The 18847-nt window shown below is 45.3% G+C and overlaps 1 protein-coding gene across 2 annotated transcripts in view; it reads left to right on the top strand.

The window, feature by feature from the left end:
• Nucleotides 1-18847, top strand: part of SOS2 (SOS Ras/Rho guanine nucleotide exchange factor 2) — a 358219-nt gene that overhangs the window by 131501 nt on the left and 207871 nt on the right. For both annotated transcript variants that reach the window (XM_078659714.1, XM_078659715.1), the window contains one exon: nt 7342-7485. In XM_078659714.1, the coding sequence (XP_078515840.1) occupies nt 7342-7485 (144 nt within the window). The remainder of the gene's footprint in view (nt 1-7341; nt 7486-18847) is intronic.

The raw sequence follows: 18847 nt of genomic DNA, 5'->3' as shown, positions 1-18847 counted from the left end.
CTCTAGAGACATGGGACTGGGCCAGGGAGTTCCTCAGGGATCGTCCTTGAGCCCAACCCTCTTCAATCTTTATGTCTCCCCAGTGGCGCCGATTGCCGCGGGACATGGTCTGCAAATTGTATCCTATGCCGACGACACGCAGCTGGTTGTCTCCCTCTCGCGGGCACCCGGCCTTGCCATGGACAGCTTCAGGGCCTGCATGCAGGACCTAGCTACCTGGATGTCCACAAATTGCCTGAAATTAAATGGCAACAAGACCGAGGTGCTCGTGGTGGGAGGAAATCCTTCCATCTGGCCGTCGGCATGGTGGCCTTCATGCCTGGGTGAGGCACCTACACCCCGGCAGGAAGTCAGAAACTTGGGGATCTGGCTCGATGCTGACCTGTCTCTCGGACCCCAGATAGACAGGGTCACGGGTATTTGCTTCAGCGTCTTAAAAAATCTGCAAAAGGTCCTAGTTCTTCTTCCTATGGCCGCACGCAGAACGCTGGTACACGCTCTGGTCACCTCTCGCCTGGACTTTGGCAACCTACTCTATCTGGGAGCTACCTGTAAAGCAATAAATAGACTAAAGGTGCTACAGAATGCGGCAGCTCGTCTTATATTAAAACTACCTAAAAGATCAGACTCCAAAGCTGCCCTTCAGTCCCTTCATTGGTTGCCTATAAAGAGCAGAGTTGAATTCAAAGCTCTCTGCACCTGCCACCGTATCCTTGCTAATAAGACTCCAGCACCACTCCAGAACCTAGTCACCAGGTATATTCCATCTAGCGCTTTGCGCTCCTCTCAGGGAGGCCTACTCAAGGTCCCGAGGATAAAGAGAGCTCGCATGGGAGGAAGATCCTTCCGATACCTGGGGGCTAAGAGCTGGAATGCTCTACCTCTCAATCTACGTCTGGACCCCTCTGAATCTAGTTTCCGGAGGAAACTGAAAACATCTCTTTTCAAAACAGTAGGCCCCTTCTGTGTCTTATGAGTGCTTCAGTTAGCGCGGGGACACGCTTTTAGCGTAACCAAGCGCTTTACAAAACTCCCTTAATAATAATAATAAAAGAGGGTACCGGACTCTGAAAGAGGAGAGGGTTGTAACTCTGGTTATTTCCTTGAGCCAAAGAAGGGCAGGGGTCTCTGACCTATTATGGACATTCCACATGTGAATGCCTTTCTGCTGAAGGACAAATTAAAAATGTTGACACTGGTGCACATCCTGAATGCCCTGTACCCTGGCGACATTCCCTTCCGGCAGTCCCACCAACATTATCTGCGGTTCAACGTAGGCCAGGAGGGTTTTTAACTTGCTGTGCTCCCTTTCAGCCTCATGAGAGGTCTTTGAGTGTTAACAAAAGTGATGGCTGTGGTCGAGGTCCATCTTTGGAGGTCGAGGACATCAGTCTTCCTCTACCTCGACCACTGGCTGCTAAAGACGGGCTTGTCACAGTCAGTCGTAAGCCATTCCCGGACGACAGCTAACCTCTTGACATTGTTTTTGTTCATCAACGAGCCAAAATCACACCTGACTCCTTCCCAAAGGCTTCTGTTCTTTGGAGCTGATTTGGATGCAGTGCAGTTTCAGTCGCGGAGAGTCCAGAACATCGAGTTAGGATTCCAAAAGCAGACAGTGGTGACATATATGTCCCTGCTGGGCTTGGAAAGGCCATCTTCTGAAGAATATCAGAGGACTTTCATGTCCAACAGACGCTCAGCTCCACCTCAATCTATTTGAGTGACTGGTCATTTGTCTGCTCTAAAGGCCTTCTTGCTGTCCATCAAAGGGAGAGAGTGGTGCAGGTTTTCATGGGCAACACCACTGGAATGTGGTATTGTAACAAACAGGGTGGAGTGGTGTCCTGGATTCTGTGCCAGAAGTCTCTAAGCCACTGTGGCCAGGGCATTTCCATGATTGTGAGCCATCTGCCTGGATCCCTGAATTCTAGAGCATACTAGTTGAGCAAGCGGCTCCTGGCAGATCACAAGCTGTGTATATATCCTGTTAGAAGTGCTGTGGCTGCATTACCCGAGGGCGGCAAATGGCTATTGAAGTACTTGCAAATGAGGGAGGCATGGAAGTGATATTTTATTGATTTGGCACATTTGAAGGCAATCTTGATTTACATACAGCAGCTGATTTGGTTTAACAGAGTATGAACTGTGATCCAGGATGCCCTGAGGTGGGGGTCAGTGAGTGGGTTGGCAGGGTCAAGGATGTGGCTAAAAAGAGTAATATATTTAAATGGAAAATAAATGCAAGTTAAACCAATTAATTTTTACTACGAAACCTCAGTTGCCTAATGCAATGTAGGCAGATGTCTGTTTGTGGCCAGAAAGCAGCACCGCTAGAATTATGTAGGAAGAAAGGACCAAAGTTACGAGACGGGATTAAATAAATAATTTTGCAAGAAAATGCAAATAATACAACTTAATGTGGCACATTTTATGATAGTATTTCATTACATTTCCATTTGCACACATGTGAGTACTGTCTGGACAAAGATTCACTTCATTAGTACCAGTTTACCATGAAAGCACACCAATGATCAACTGAAAGGTGACTAATAACCGTTAGTGAAGGGCTGTCCACTGCATGGCAACACGTCGCTACATTTTTAGTACCTTTTATCTGTTTGCGCTAGAAACTTTTTTTTTGTTAAAATTCGCAGATTATGCAGCAGATGACTGATTAAGTGGCAAATGCGACAAACTCCATAATTATGAGGGAAATGCCGCCTATTTGCATGATTTCAGTGGTCCTGTCAGAAAATCACAAAATGGAATCCGTTGGCACAGTGGGCAATAGTGGCATGTGTATATATTGTGCTTCCAAGTTTGTCAGAAAACACTGCAAATATGTAAGTCACCTTTTTTATCTATATATTTTAGTAATAAGTATCAGACTACACGACGCCTTCAAGGCGGTTATACGAGGTAAAGCAATTAGCGCAACTGTGGGTGCGCGACAGGAAATACATCGTTCATTGGTGGAAGTAGAGGAGTCAATGGGAAGATTAGAACAGGAAGTCGTGTCGGATGTAAACAAGAAGGGCTTATTACAAGATGCGCGCATTTAACATGCGGAGCTACTAGAGACGCTCCGGGTTATAGATTATCAGGCATACACTAGAACGGCGCATGCGGAAGCGGATAAGGCAGGTACCTTATTGGCTCGGTTGATTCGCAATACCCCTAACACGGTGATCATTAGTGAAATTACCACGGAGAACGGAACACAGCTTTCCAGTCAAGGGGTAATAAATGAGGCCTTTAGGAAATACTACTCTATGGAGTGGAGATAGACGTCACGCATGACCAATTGGAGACCTTTCTATCCTCTCTCACTTTCCCAACTCTACCAAATGAGGCGCAGAAGGAATTGCAGGGACCCATTACTTCACACGAAATTAAAGTTGCCTTGAAGAGCCTCCCACGTAATAAGACCCCTGGAATAGATGGGCTCCCCATTGAATTTTATGCGACGTATGCGGACATCTTAGTACCTCAACTGCTGGCTCTATACACAGAAGTATGGGATAAGGGATCCTTGCCCCTCACCACCGCGCAGGCCTTGGTGATCTCGCTGCCGAAACCTGGAAGGGATCATACAGATATTGCTAACTACCGCCCCCTCTCATTGTTGTCTACGGAGTACAAAATCTTGAGCAAGGTCCTGGCTAACAGACTGCTGCCATACCTGGCGCGGTTGATCCATATAGAACAGACTGGGATCCTACCGGCACGAAGCACGTCATTAAATATTAGGAAATTAAATTATTTGCTGACGGAAGCGCCTAAGCGGTTTCCCCTTGCAGGATGTCTCTCCTTGGTACTTAAACAGGCGTTTCACTCCATAAGCTGGACGTACATGTTTCGAGTGCTACCGAAATTCGGCATTCCAAAAGAGTATGTGGATTGGCTGCGCCTACTGTATAAAGCCCCAACAGCGCGCACCAGAATGGGTAGGCACATATCGGAGGAATATAAGATACATAAGGGAATGAGGCAGGGATGCCCGTTGTCGCCTCTCATTTTATACTGGCACTGGAGCCTCTAGCAATCAAAATGAGACAGGGTTTTTTAGACTGGGGTATTCTGATAGGCAATGTGACACACCTTTTCTCGGCATATGCCGACGATATCATTGTATATATTAGAGATCTCCGATTGCCTCTCACCCCTATATTTGATTTGTATAAGCAGTTTGAAGGGCTGTCTGGTCTGGCTCTCAACGTTACAAAATCACATGCTTTCTTCTTCACAGACCATGTAGATGTGCTGGACGTAGATTTCGGTGACATAAAACTGCAAATAGCTCAGTCAACATTTAAGTACTTGGGGATACAGATTTATAGGACGAATGCGGACATGCTGGAAGGTAACCTTAACAGAGCGATTCGTGCCCTAAGATGTAGCGTTACATTCTGGACTGCATTGCCATTGTCCGTAATGGGGAGAATAGCGATAGCAAAGATGGTAGTACTGCCTCACCTGCTATATTATTTTACTAATTTGCCAATAATGGTCCCACAAGTCACTTTCAACTTACTAAATACTTTACTGTTAGATCTGATATGGGGGACAGGTAGGAGACAGATTAGCCTTAAAAAACTACAAGTGAGTACCCGCGCAGGTGGGCTGGGAGTTCCGGACCTTCGCGCCTATTACTACGCTTGCCAACTACAGTGGTTGTCATACTGGGTGGCGGGCCGTAACCTGCAGGAAATAGGGTATACGCAAGTGGCTATAGATGAAGGGAGGCTGCATGCTTTGTTATTGCCTGGTCATATAACGCCAAGAGACCTACCCCCTTTACTGGATACGGCGCTTAAATGCTGGAAAGCGGCACTGCGATGCACGCACACACCGGCTACATATGCTAGCAATACCCCACTGTTGGGAATACCGTTGGCTAGCGGTACGCTAACTAAGTGTAGATTAACACCTTGGGAGGAAGTAGGGGTCAGCACGGTGGGCGACTTATTCAACAACAAGACGTTATTAGACCATGATGCCTTCGTCCATGAAACAAATGCCCCGGATCACATGTACTTGCTATACGCTGCGCTGTTTCATTATGTCAAGAAACACTGGGAACCGCAGAGAATGGAACCGGATAGCAACGAACTAATAAAGATGGTGTACTATATGGGGAGAGGTAGACACTTGATTCGTTGGTTGTACAGTGGCATCAGCGCTCACACAAGGGACCCATTGGAAGCATTAAAAGTGGGGTGGGAGATGTAGGTAGGAATATTTCAGACAAGGAATGGAAGGCCATAATCGAGCACCCCAGTAAGGTATCGAGAAACTCCAATTTCAAATTTATTCAAACAATGGTGCTGCATCGTGCTTACTTGTCCCCAAGTAGATTGGATAAGATGTTCCCGCAAACGCAGCATGGATGCCCGAGATGTAGGGAGGCAGGAGCAGACCTATTACACATGATATGGGCATGGCCGGTTGTTAAAGAATACTGGCATACTGTTAGAACCGTCATAGGGGCGGTAACGAAACGCGAGATACATGATGCAGTAGAAGAGTGCATATTGGGGCTGCATACGCATGTCTCTAAACATAAGGTACAATACCGTTTTATAGACCTAGCATTAATATTAGCTATCAAAACACTCAGCATGCGGTGGAAATGGCATAAGCCCCCCCCAATATATTGCATTGGAGTACAGAAATGATAAGATGGAGTAGTGCTGAGGGGGCATTGCTGCGTAGGGAGGAAACGAGAGGACTATGCAAGCTCCCGATATCGTTAGAATGGGAAGTTATGCTAGTTGCAATATAGGACGCCGATATGGATCAAAATGACTAAAACATGCCTTACAGTAATGAAATGTATAGCCCATACCTTATGATTGTCTGTCAATATGATGTAGTAATAATGTGTAGTTGTATATATAAACCCATCGGATACAAAGATATCACTGTTAAATACTGGTAAAGGTTCTGTGAATGTGTCATAGTCTGGATCTGCAATCCAAATGTGGGGTGGGGGGAGTTCAAAGGGGTTGTCAACATCTGGGTAAATCACACGGTAATGTATATCATAGTAAATATGCTATGTAAGATGCTATGTGTTAATATGTCAACTTGAATGTTGGTCTTGAACATATGTGTACCACGTAATGCAAACAAGGACTAGACCGCTTGTACCCTAAAAATGGCATTAATGGTATAAACAAATGGTATTCACATGATATATGATACAAATTTTGAAAAACTGAAAACCCAATAAAATCTGTTAAAAAAAAAAAAAGTATCAGACTACACCTAGAAACATTGTGATCGGTGTTTTTTTAAAAAGATGCACTCAAGAACTCATATTACCTCTCAGTAATAAAAAACCTTTGTTGAACCAGAAGTGGCTCATTAATTCAAGCCTTTACTGGCTCCTGATATTGACTCAGCGTGCTGTGGGCAAATCACGTAATCTCTATGTGCCTAAAAACAAAAAATCTGACCCTGTTTAATGTAACTGGTGCTCAAAACATGAGGAGTGCTCCAATGCCCATGGGAAGAGTGTGCGCTGAATAGAATTCCCAAAAACAAAAGATCCAGAGCCTGTTTCAAGACCATAGTGATTATCACACATTGGTGGGAGGCAGGTGAAGGAGACAGAGTAGATATCCTTCTACTCAGGGCTACTGATATCTATCACTAGTTCAACAGCTGTTGTTGCATTGGTGCCTGGTGTGCAATGTGAGCACATCACAACGATTATGGGGAGCAGAATTTGTTGGTCAATTTCTGTTTTTGTTTGATGAATTTGCTCTTTGTAAGTTTCAGATTTATTGTGCATTATTAGCTACTAAAAACATATCCCTCAAATTATCTTATAAACCCCCTGCACCCAGCCCTGACCCTCCACTCCCTAGTCTTTGCCGTAGAGTTTTGAAGGGGAAGGGGGGCAACTATAACATATATTGCTTTGGGGGGCCTCAGAAAAAGGTTTTTGAAGCCCCCTGCCCTAATAGATCAGGATTGGGTCAGGAGTGTGTGGTACACAGAACGTCTGGGCAAGAGTATCTGTCCTCCAATCAGACTTGCCAGTTCATGAAGAACTTCTGCAGCAGTGGTATGGTCCTCAACCAGAATCTACACATAGAATCATAAGGATTGAGCAGTGGCAACTCCTTGCATTTGATCTTACCCTTAGCATGGCTTTCCTTTGCCAATAGTGTGGCTTCACAAAACTAAATATATCTAGTTTGTTTAAAAGCATACTTCTCAAGTTAGTTAGCTACATTAATTTATAGCATTTAAACACTTTACTCTCGATTTTGTTAGTAAAAAGAGTGTCTGTGGTATTAATCAATGGGGTAATTCTTATTTCCTCAGGATATTGACATCATATTTAGCAACATTCTTGACATTCATGAATTGACTGTGAAACTTTTTGGACTGATGGAGGATACTGTTGAAATGACGGACGAAAGCAGCCCTCATCCTTTGGTGGGCAGCTGTTTTGAGGATCTTGCAGAGGTGTGTTTAACTAAATCTTTATTTGTTTTTGTAATAATGCAATGATCTCATTATGTGAATGTATTCATTCTCTACACGTTATAATATATATTCTTTACTCGTATTGTATATCTGATAGGGACTACTAGTTGCAGATTCCTTCACCAGACGTGAGACTGGATCCGGAAACTTTTTTGCCACAGCATCCCTGCGCGCCAGGGGCGACATCACGCAACTCGGCCCAGGTGTCGTCCGCGCACGTGATGTCAGCAAGGATCCGGTTCTTGCTACGGGCTTGTTTCGGGCCCTTTTTTCTCCATTTCTTTGGTGGAACAGTGTACGAACGCCTTTGGGCTTCAAAACTTGTACTTCTTCCTTGACAGGGGCTTGGAGGCGTCCTGCCTTAGGGGACCCGGTGCCTCAGAATCTTCTGAGCCGCGTGCCCCGGCGTGACTTTTCCTCCACCCCTCGGCCTCCAGGCCTCTTTTGCGGACTGCTTTTCCCTCCCTGCCGCCACTGTTGACTCAGCCGTCCAGAGAGGCCCGCTTGCTGGACTCTTGGGGGCGCAACATGTTCGCCTCGAACAGCGCTGCCCTGCGGGCTCTGAACACCTTGTGTGTGCTGGCTCGGGCCTCCTCTTGTTTGTGGGACTCGGCTGAGTCTCTGGGATCCGCTGCATCGCCGGAGCGTGGTCAAATGGACTTAAGGCATCATGCGTTGGATGGCCGGGAGCTGGCGGCCTTTATTCTCTGATCCGCCCTGGACATCGCAGAGATGTTGGGCCGGGCCATGACTTCCTCGGTTGCTCTCCGTCGCCATGCTTGGCTTCGGGATGGAGTATTCCCTGAGAATATTCGGGAGCGACTCATTGATCTTCCATTTGATGGCTGCCTGTCGTTCCTTGCCCCGGCCGACTCCGCCATCCAGAGGCTCTTGGCAGGGCTCCCTCCTCCTCCGCTTTATCATTCTCCGTCCCCTCCTCAGTGATTCCTGAGTCAGGTTGATTCTGGGCCTTCTTAGGCCGGCTGTTCTAGCTGTGGAGTGCGTTTTCTGGCCATTTATTCCTTCTTGGGACCTTTGCATTGTTGGCTGCTGGACGGCCCTTTTGTTGATTATGTGTTGGAATTGTTGCACAGACTTGGCCCTGAGATTAGGCCTTCTGTTTGCTTGGGCTGCTTGTCAAGCCTTTCGCGGGGGTGTTTTTTTCCCTATGGCTCTTTTGTTTGTTCATCTGCTGCGGAAGTTCTTCCAAAGAGTGTTCCCATGTTGGGGCTTATCGTACCCTAGGTTATATGGCTTGCGCTCTGCTGGAGGGTTCTTGCCGCCTTCGGGTGCCTGTTCTCCATGGCATTTGTGTAGGTTGCTTTTGCTCCTTGAGGTTGTGTGCGCGGCCACTCGTAGTGGTGTGCCCGGGCATTCCCTCCTTTCCCTGCTCCTGTCCTGAGGTCTGGGGCGCTCTTGTGTTCTCCCTTGCCAGGCTCCACCTACTCGGCCTCCCTGGGGCCTCGGACTGTTCTTCTTTTTTTTTTTTTTCAGAGTTTTATATAGCGCAAACTTGACCCAAATCGGGTATCAGAGTGCTTTACATAGCACCAGTTACGTTACATGAGGACACACATTCATTTTTGTTAGGCACGGGGAGATTGAGTGATTTGCCCAGAATCACAGGATGTTTTAGCGTCATTACCGAGACTCTAACTCAGTTCCCTAGGTCCGAGGTCGAGCACCCTAGCCGTTAGGACAACTCCTCTCCTTCTTCTTGCTTCTGGCGGCTTAACTGCCGGCGCTGTTATGGCTGGCAGGCTGCTCTCGATCTGGAGTGGGTTTGCCTTCTTTTCCCTCGTTTCCATGGGCCCTCTAGGCTTCTTGTTCCGCTTTTCCTGTCTTGGTCTTGGGCGGATGTTATGTTGCCTTGTGGGGGAGTGGGATGCTTCGGCCTCTCGCCCTTGCCTTTGGTTCCTCTGTTGTGAGTGTACGTGCCTCTTCAGCCTTCTTTTCCCTCCTACATCTCCTTGGGGTCATTAGGGGTCTGCTTGTTGGGGTTCCCCTTGCCTGGCAGGGACGAGGTTCTTCCTGGTCCACTAGGGGGCCCTCTGTTCTGTATTGGCTGGTGGGGTCCTTTCGCAGACCCTCCTTCCCAGGGGGTATTGCTAGGGTATCTATTCTACCTGAAGGAATCTGCAGCTAGAAGTCTCTATCAGATGTACGAGTTACTTACCTTCGTTAACGATGTATCTGGTAGAGACGATTCTAGCTGCAGATTCCTTCACGGCCTGCCCTTCCTCCCCAATTCTGCGAGGACCCTTGGGTTGGTCTTCGGTACTCGCCTCCCGGTGGGGGGCTGTGTCTCCTGTGAGTGCCTTCCTTCTTCTTGACGGGTGGCTCCGTCTGGGGGCGGTTCATTCCTCCTTGGTTCTTGGAGGATGGGGTTCTGGTGCTCCAGTGCCCTGCTGCTCTGGCTACTCCAGGTTTGGTGGAGATTGCTTCTAAACCTGTCCTTCCCTCTCCTCCCTTCCTTCCAGTGCTATCCCCTGATTAAGGGACATCTGGCCATGTCTTGCCCCTTATGGGTGGTTGCCCTCTATGTTTGGGTGGCTTGGAAGGTTGTTGTCCCTGTCTGTCTTGGGACTGGTCCCCTTTCTCTGGATGGGGGTGGTAGGTTTACTACGGGTACCATGACTTTACGCATGTTTCTTGCCTCTGGGGCACGGGATTGGGAGGCTGTTTATGTGCTGACAGGGTGGCTGCGCAGGGCTCTGCTTGGTCTTTCTTCTTTCCTGTCTTTGGGTTCTACGATGTTGCCACTATTCTGTGTGGTGTTGTTAGTCACCGCTTCTTTCCAATTTTGCTGCTCTTCGCACACGGTTCCCATGCTTCCACAGTTTTTTATCTGGTGATTCCGCGTTGTGGTGCGGAAAAGTTATCCGAAGAAAACTGACGTAGGCGTGCCGGGGCGGGTCTTATGTGACCTCGCTGCCGTCACGTGCGCAGACGACGCCTGGGCGGAGTCGTGTGATGTCGCCCCGCCCCCGGCGCGCAGGGATGCTGTGGCAAAAAAGTTTCCAGATCCAGTCTCACACCTGGGGATAATTTTAAGTGAAGGAATCTGCAGCTAGAATAGTCTCTACCAGATACATCGTTACCGAAGTTGAGTAACTCGTACTTCAAGGCTTTTTGACAGTTTGGAGTTTTGATTATTTGATCAGTTACATTTAAAGTACTTGCATGGTTTTCATAATAAAATACAGTAGTAATAATTATTGTAAGTAAAATAGTAACTTTTTGCAAATATTTAACACCATAGTTTGCCTTTTAGTGACACTGTGAATACAGTGACATCTCGATGTACGTCGTGATGAAGGGATGCGCTCACATTAGCACTCCCACTACATAACTAGGATTCAAACTTAACTTGCCATCTAACATTTCCTTATGTGACATATCCTTCCCTTCAACTATGGTAATAATCATATCTTTCATTGACAGGTCTGCAGTTACGTTGCTTTTTATTAACCTTAGATATCACTTCTTTATTCATGTTATTACTTAAATGTATGTCATGTTCCTGTTTTTACCACTTACATTCACTTCCTAATGAGTGTAGAGTTTATTTTTCTACTTGATGTCTAAGTGTGGTAACCCCCTAAGATTATCTGTTTAAAAAACCAGAACCTCCTATTTTCACCCTGTCTGCTTTATCCCAACTTTACCCCGTTCAAGTTGCACATGACCTCTTAGTGTAAGTGCTTGTGAAGCTGTTCTTAACCATTGTATTTCTTCATTCTACACTGTGAGGTGCAGCAAGTGCTAAAAAGATGAAGACTTAAGTAAAATGATAAATACATTGTTGGTGTGTTGACAGTCTACTTTCAATGCAGGTAGGCTTTATATTGAAGCTAAATAGATCAAACAACAGTGGAGGATTACAGCAAAGGCATCCTTGATAATTATCTGTATTTTAGCACCGTTCTGCACAACTTGGAAATCTTAATGTTCGAGGCATGTGAGTGTAGATTACATGCTGAGCATAGCTGCCATCTAGTGTTGGGTCTGGATGTTTGCACTTTGTTTTTGTTCGAAGAAGTCTTTTTCCAGTCACGAGGTAGGTGACTCCTCCTTTCGGTGATAGTGCGTATTGGCTTCTACTCCATTGTTGGATTGTTTTTTCCCGCCATTGGATTCAAATGTGAATTGCTAGTCTCTGGTTCGGCACTGTTTCTCGGGTTCCCTACGACGCACATTTCACTACTCTCGACGGTATTGTTTCTCGATCGCGTTTCCTATTCTCCCCTTATTGTATGGAACCAAGAATCTTCGATCAGAAAACTCGTGGAGGGCCGTTGGGGCTACCAGCGACTGGCTCGCTAGCAGTTGATCAAACTGACTCCATTCAAGCTCTGTCCCGGGTGTTGTGCCAAGTTTCTGCACACTGACCTGCATGAAGTGTGCAATCTCTGTTTGTCCCCGGAACACAACGAGAAAGACTGCAACGAGTGCCGATCGTTTTGAAGAAAACACTCCGTGAACGTTTGGCTTGACGGTACGAAATGCAACAACAAGGCGGCTCCATACGGGACATCTTTGGAGAAGATTCCGACCAAGAACACGCTCAAGGAGCGAGGAAGAACATGTCTCCTTGTCTGAAGCCGACTCTGACATGGATATTAGAGGAGCAAGTTACGCCGGGTCCAAATACTGTGAGTACAGAAACCCACTTGCCCCAATAACCAAAACCTAAAAAGGCTCCGGTCCTTCCTCTACCTGGCGGCCAAGGTCAATACAGAGAAAGAGTTTGAAGCACCCTGCCTGTTGGCCTGGCGCCAAAACACAAAGAAAAGCCTTCCGGCACGGGATCGAGTCTGCCACCTAGCGGCACCGAACCGAAATCCTCCGCACCGAAAACCAAGCATGTCCATCCTCCATCTTTGTCCAAGCCTAAATCTTTGGTGCCGAAGAGTTCGGAGCTGAAACTCTTGACACCGAAAACTACAGCTAAAGAGAAAAAGACTCCAACAAAAGATTTTCGGTCCGATGTTCGACCTCCTGATCCGAAACAAAAAGAACTGGTTATCAACCCAGATACTGGACATATTCATGCCAAATTACCTGCAAAAAGGAAATTGGCACTTCAGGATGAGCATTATATACCTTTAAAGAAAAGGAACATGGGTACAAACCCATCACCACCTGATATTCCACCTCCTTCACCTACTAATCCTCACCTCCTTATTACCCCCACTAATTCACCACCACCATCATCTGACCCACAGGTTGAGGGGGATGGGGATGACAACAGACCACAAGATGTTGATCCATGGGAGGATTATAATACTGATCCACATACAGACACGGACCCTGATTTGTATCCATCTAGGCCATCACCTCCTGATGACAATATAGGTTATATTGAGCTTCTTAATAGGGCTGCTCACTATCATGGGGTGGAATTACATAGAGAAACTTTAGAGGAGGATTTCTTATTTGAGACTAAGCTCCACTCAAAAAACAACACACGCTTTACCAATGCTTAAGGGAATGCTTAAGCATGCAGATGAGGTTTTCAAAGACCCTGTCAGAGAAAGACTAATTACGCCCAGGGTTGAGAAAAAATATAAACCTGCACCTACTGACCTGGCTTCTATCAAAGGTCAACTGCCCTTGGACTCTTTGGTGGTGTCTAATGCTCGTAAAAGAGCAAATTCACAGACAACAGGTGAGACCCCTCTTCCTGATAAAGAGTCCCAGTTAATTGATGCCTCTGGTAAAAGGGTAGCTTCTCAGTCAGCTAATTACTGGCGCATTGCCAATGCCCTGGCTTTGCTAGCCAGATATGATAGAGCTCATTATGATGAGTTGAAAAAAACTTATCCAATATCTGCTTGATGAGCATAAAGATAAGGCAAATGATCTCATACAAGAAGGAAAACTTATTACCAATACCTCCATCAAATGTGCATTAGATGTAGCAGACACAGCAGTGCGTGAGGTAAACGCAAACGTGTTTCTATGCAGACACGCATTGTTAAGAATATCAGATTTCAAACCTGAGGTACAGGCCACCATTCTTAAGCAACCTTTTGACAAGGAACACCTATTTGGCCCAGAAGTTGACACCTCGCTGGAGAAAATGAAAAAGGACACTGAGGTCGCAAAGTCTATGGGGGCTTTACAATTACCTCTGCTAGAGGTTCCTTTCGATCACTCCTTTTATAGGGGTGATTCCAAAACTGTTAGCACAGGAAATCCCTCTTCCTCTTAAAAGGGCAACAATCAATCCCCCTCAACAAGAGGATATTTTAGAGGAGGTTTTAGAGGAAACAATGGTAAGGGAAGAGGCAGAGGCAACTCCACACGCACTTCCCCTGCTAATAGCAAACAGACTTGCTTCCACTACCCTCCGATCATTTCACTCCTGTCGGGGGACGTCTCTCTCAATTTCTCCCAGTCTGGAACACCATCACCTCAGACAAATGGGTTCTACAAATTATCCGATATGGTTACTGCCTGGAACATACAGACACTCCGCCAAACATTCTTTCAAGATCACATGCCATGTCACATAAATATCTCACCCTTCAAAAGAAAAAGGTTCGATCTCTGCTAGAAAAAGGAGCAATAGAGCCAGTCCCATTAGACCATCAAGGAAACCGAGTATACTCCCTATACTTCTTATCGGATCTCTCAGGCCTATACTGGACCTCAGAGAACTCAATCTATACATTCAATCAGACCACTTTCACATGGTCACTCTACAACAAGTACTTCCACTCCTTCAACAAGGAGACTTCCTGTCCACTCTGGACTTAAATGACGCTTATTTCCATATCCCAATACATCCTGTTCATCGCAAATACCTAAGGTTTGTTGTAGCAGGACAGCATTATCAGTTCAAGGTGCCCTCATTTGGAGTAACAACCGCACCCAGAGTTTTCACCAAGTGCTTAGCAGTAGTCGCAGCTCATCTTCGAAGAGAACACATTCGCGACTTCTCATATCTGGATGACTGGCTCATAAAAGCCAACTTGCAAAACAGCAGTCTCCGTCACACTCGCAATACAGTGCAGTTGCTCCACGATCTTGGATTCACAGTAAACCTGTCCAAGTCTAATCTACAGCCATCCAACATACAGGTGTATCTGGGAGCCACAATAGATACACAAAAGGCTTTGGCCTACCCCATTCCGGCCAGAATCCTCAACATGGAGACTCTGCTCTGACAGTTTCAGCCTTCTCACTCATTACCAGCTCGAGTGTTCATGCAGTTACTAGGGATGATGGCGTCTTGCATACTAATAGTCCCTTACGCAAGACTTCACAGGCGTCCCCTTTAAGAGTGCTTAGCACGTCAGTGGAACCAGGCTCGGGGGCGGTTATCAGATCCAGTGTTGGTGGACGGCCGCACCCATCGCTCTCTGCAGTGGTGGAATACACAAAACCTTTTAAAAGCGCAGCCCTTCATCGACCCGGTTCCACAGATAGTGCTCACAGCATATGCATCGCTCACTGGTTGGGGAGCTCATCTCCAAACACATACAATTCAGGGCATGTGGAGCCTGCAGCAAAAGCGGCTCCACATAAACCATCTTAGAGCTATTAGCAATTTTTCTAATGTTCAAAGTGTTTCAAGTTCATCTAGTAGGCAAAGCTGTCTTGATCCGTACAGACAACATGACAGCAATGTACTACATACAAAAAGGGGGTGGGGGCACACTCTCTCCAGCTGTCACAACTAGCACAGACCATCTGGAGATGGGCCATACATCTCAAAATGTTTCTCCTGGCAGAACACCTTCCAGGAGGAAACAATCAGATTGCAGATCTGCTCAGTCGTCAAAGACAACAGATCCACAAATGGGAACTCCACCCTCAAGTTCTCCTCCCATTCTTTCAAATGTGGGGCTTTCCAGTCATAGATCTGTTTGCCACAAATCTAAACGCAAAATGCCTAAACTTCGCATCCAGACATCCACGCCCGTTGTCCAAGGGCACTATGGATGAATTGGTCAGGAATATTTGCCTACGCTATTCCGCCTCTCCCACTCATTCCATGAGTGGTTCGAAGGATCAGACAGGTGTCCCTAACGTTAATCCTAGTTGCTCCCACATGGGCTCGGCATCCCTGGTTCACAACACAACCCTGTTGGAGCTCTATGTAGTTCCTCACCAAAAACTAGACCTCACTCCCAATATTCTCACTCAGAGCCATGGAGAAATAAGACATCCAGATCCCAGCCATCTCAACCCTGCGATCTGGCACCTGAAATCTTAGAGTTTGATTACCTTAATCTTCTGCCAGACTGTATAAATATTCTCAAGGAGGCTAGATGTCCTACCACAAGGGCATGCTATGCAGTAAAGTGGAAGTGATTTGTCATATACTGCAATAACAGTCAAATTGATCCACTGGACGCTTCAGTTCAAAACATCATCTTCTATTTACTACATCTGCAGCGTTATACTTTTGCGTACTCTTCTATACGCTTACATCTTGCTGCAATAGCTGCATACCTACAGAACAGACACCATCTGCCTCTTTTTAGAGTGCCTGTCATGAAAGCATTTATGGAGGAACTTAAAAGATTCATTCCTCCAAGACTCCCACCTGCTCCAGTGTGGAATCTCAACATTGTCCTCACCCGGCTAATGGGTCCACCCTTTGAACCATTGCATAAAAAAGTGAAATATAATTTCTTACTTGGAAGGTAGCTTTCCTCATCTCTATCACATCTCTGAGGAGAGTGGGTGAGCTTCAGGCATTAACAATAGAAGAACCATTCTTAGAAATACATCAAAACAAAGTGGTTCTGCGGACCTACCCTAAATGTTTACCTAATTTATTTCTGCCTTTCAAATCAACCAATCTGGTGAGTTTCCTCTGTTCTTCCCTCAACCAGATTATGTGGCAGAACGTGCTTTACTCACTTTAGATGTGAAAAGAGCTATTTTTTACTATATAGAAAGGACAAAACCTTTCCGCAAAACAAAACAACTATTTATCACTTTTGCTCCACCACATAAATGCAATCCAATATCAAAGTCAGGTATTGCGAGGTGGATAGTCAAATGCATTCAGATATGCTACACAAAAGCAAAAATAACGTTATCAATTCCCCCTAGAGCACACACTACTCGCAACCTAGGGGTTTCTATGGCAGTTCTAGGAAACATACACATAGATAATATCTGCAAAGCTGCAACGTGGTCTACACCTCACACATTCACAAAACACTATTGTGTAGACATGGTAGCAAGACAGCAAGCTAGTGTAGGCCAAGCAGTTTTACGTATTCTATTTCAAACCACTGCAACAGCTACAGGTTAGCCACCGCTTTAGGAGATAACTGCTTTTTAGTCGATAAACAGCATGTGATCAATAGCTTACATGCCTCGAACGGAAAATGCTACTTACCCAGTATGCATCTGTTCTTGGCATGTAGAGATGTTTCAGTTACATTTTAATTAGATATATACATACATAGACAACGTTTACTACTCTTACTAACTCCATTATCCCCCTCTGTGGCAAAAAATCTAACAATGGAGTCAATGTGCATTATCACTGAAAGAAGGAGTCACCTACCTCGTGACTGGCAAAGACTTCTTCAAACAAAAACAAAGTGCAAACATCCTGACCCAACACTAGATGGCAGCCTATGCTCAGCATGTGACTCTACAGCTCTACATGCCAAGAACAGATGCAACTGGGTAAGTAGCATGTTCCATTCTCGTTTGGTTAGTATTTCACTGTTATTCAGATTAAAGATAAAACATAAAAAAAAGCTCTGTATGCTGCTGTTTAATGAAACATTGTCCTGCTTTGGGGGCGGGAGAGATTTATTTCATACAGAATTGGCAACATATTTTGACTGTTGCATTATTTGTGACAGAAACAAATTCTAGCTGTTTTTTCACACACATATGTTCCCCTGTGCAATAATATATCAAGGGCCAGATGTACGACCCACCAATTTGCGACTCGCATATTGCATTGCAATTTGCGACTTGCAAATTGGGATGTACAACAGTGTCTCAGACACTGTTTTCTATTCCTAATGGAGTCGCAAATTGCATGCCTCATTAATATTAATGAGGCAGGCTCAATTTGCGACCACATTAGGAATGGCTAGCACTCACAGGGATGGTGGCCTGCTGGGGTCAGTAGACCACCTTGTCTGTGACTGCTTTTAAATAAAGCATTTAAAAAAAAAAGGCAGCCCATTTTCTTTAATGGGAAACGGGATGCATTTAAAAAAAAAAAAGAAACTAACTTTTCAATTTTATTTTTTAAGGGCAGGCAGTGGGACCACTGCTTGCCTTTAAACATATTTTTTGACCCATTCACTAAGGGGAAGGGGTCTGGGATCCCCTTCCCGTTTGCGAATGGTTTACTGTGTACTTTATACATACAAATGTGAGTTGCTATTAGAAAGGGACGCCCTTGGCACGCCCATTCCTAAAAGCGAGTTGCAAACCTCATTATGCGAATCTGTAAAATCTAGCGATTCGCAAAAGAGGCTTGTACGTGGACATGCACTAAATGGCGGTTGCAAACCGGCCGATTGCCTGTTTGCAACCACAATTTAGGGTCGTACATCTGGCCCCAACTGTTTTACACCGAAAAAAAACGGAATGTTCATTTTTCGGCATCTTAGGTGGGGAATTTGTTTTATTTATTTCTTGCAGTAGTCACAGACTGAAAGGAAATTAGCTTTTGGTGGACATCAAGGAACTTTAGATAGTGGCAGATCGGTGACTTCGGTCACATGGTACCTCTGACCCGTGAGCCCAGAAATACTGTTAAACAGTGGGTTGAATAGTTCCTCCTTCGGAGCTATGAAAGATAGAATTTGTTTATGTAGTTCAGCTCTTCAGACAGAGCCTCCTAAATGCACTTCCTTATCGGAGCACTAAATGTAATTGAAGTTTCAGAAAATATATACTTCTGTGCATTCCAGATAGAAAAGTGTTACATTTGTTGTCATTTGTCATAAGCAGATTGCTCCAATTTTAGATCTGGTATTAGCAAAGGCCTTTTCATTTTACTAAAAAAATAAGTCATTGTGAGTGACTGCATTCTGCTCTTTCACAAAGAGCACATCTGCACAAAATTAATTCACTTCAGTGCCATGTTCTGCTATGGCAATGTCTGCTTTCTTTTTTTTAGACCAAAATTATTTTTTTCTTCTACCCAATGTTTTTTATTTATTTAAATTGGCGAGAGTCCAGCAGCTCTCCAACAAAGTTGCAAAGTAATTTTTTTTTTTAAAAGGTAACACACATAAATACTGATACAGCTAAAAGGCTGGCAGCTAGCACCAAACAGGTTGGCTGTTCCAGAGCTTGTTATTGTATGAGTGATTGTGATTATAGCAGAGGTCTTCAA

Source organism: Lissotriton helveticus, chromosome 9, assembly GCF_964261635.1.
Source record: "Lissotriton helveticus chromosome 9, aLisHel1.1, whole genome shotgun sequence".
Taxonomy (NCBI): Eukaryota; Metazoa; Chordata; class Amphibia; order Caudata; family Salamandridae; genus Lissotriton; species Lissotriton helveticus.
This window is presented reverse-complemented; position numbering and strand designations above follow the sequence as displayed.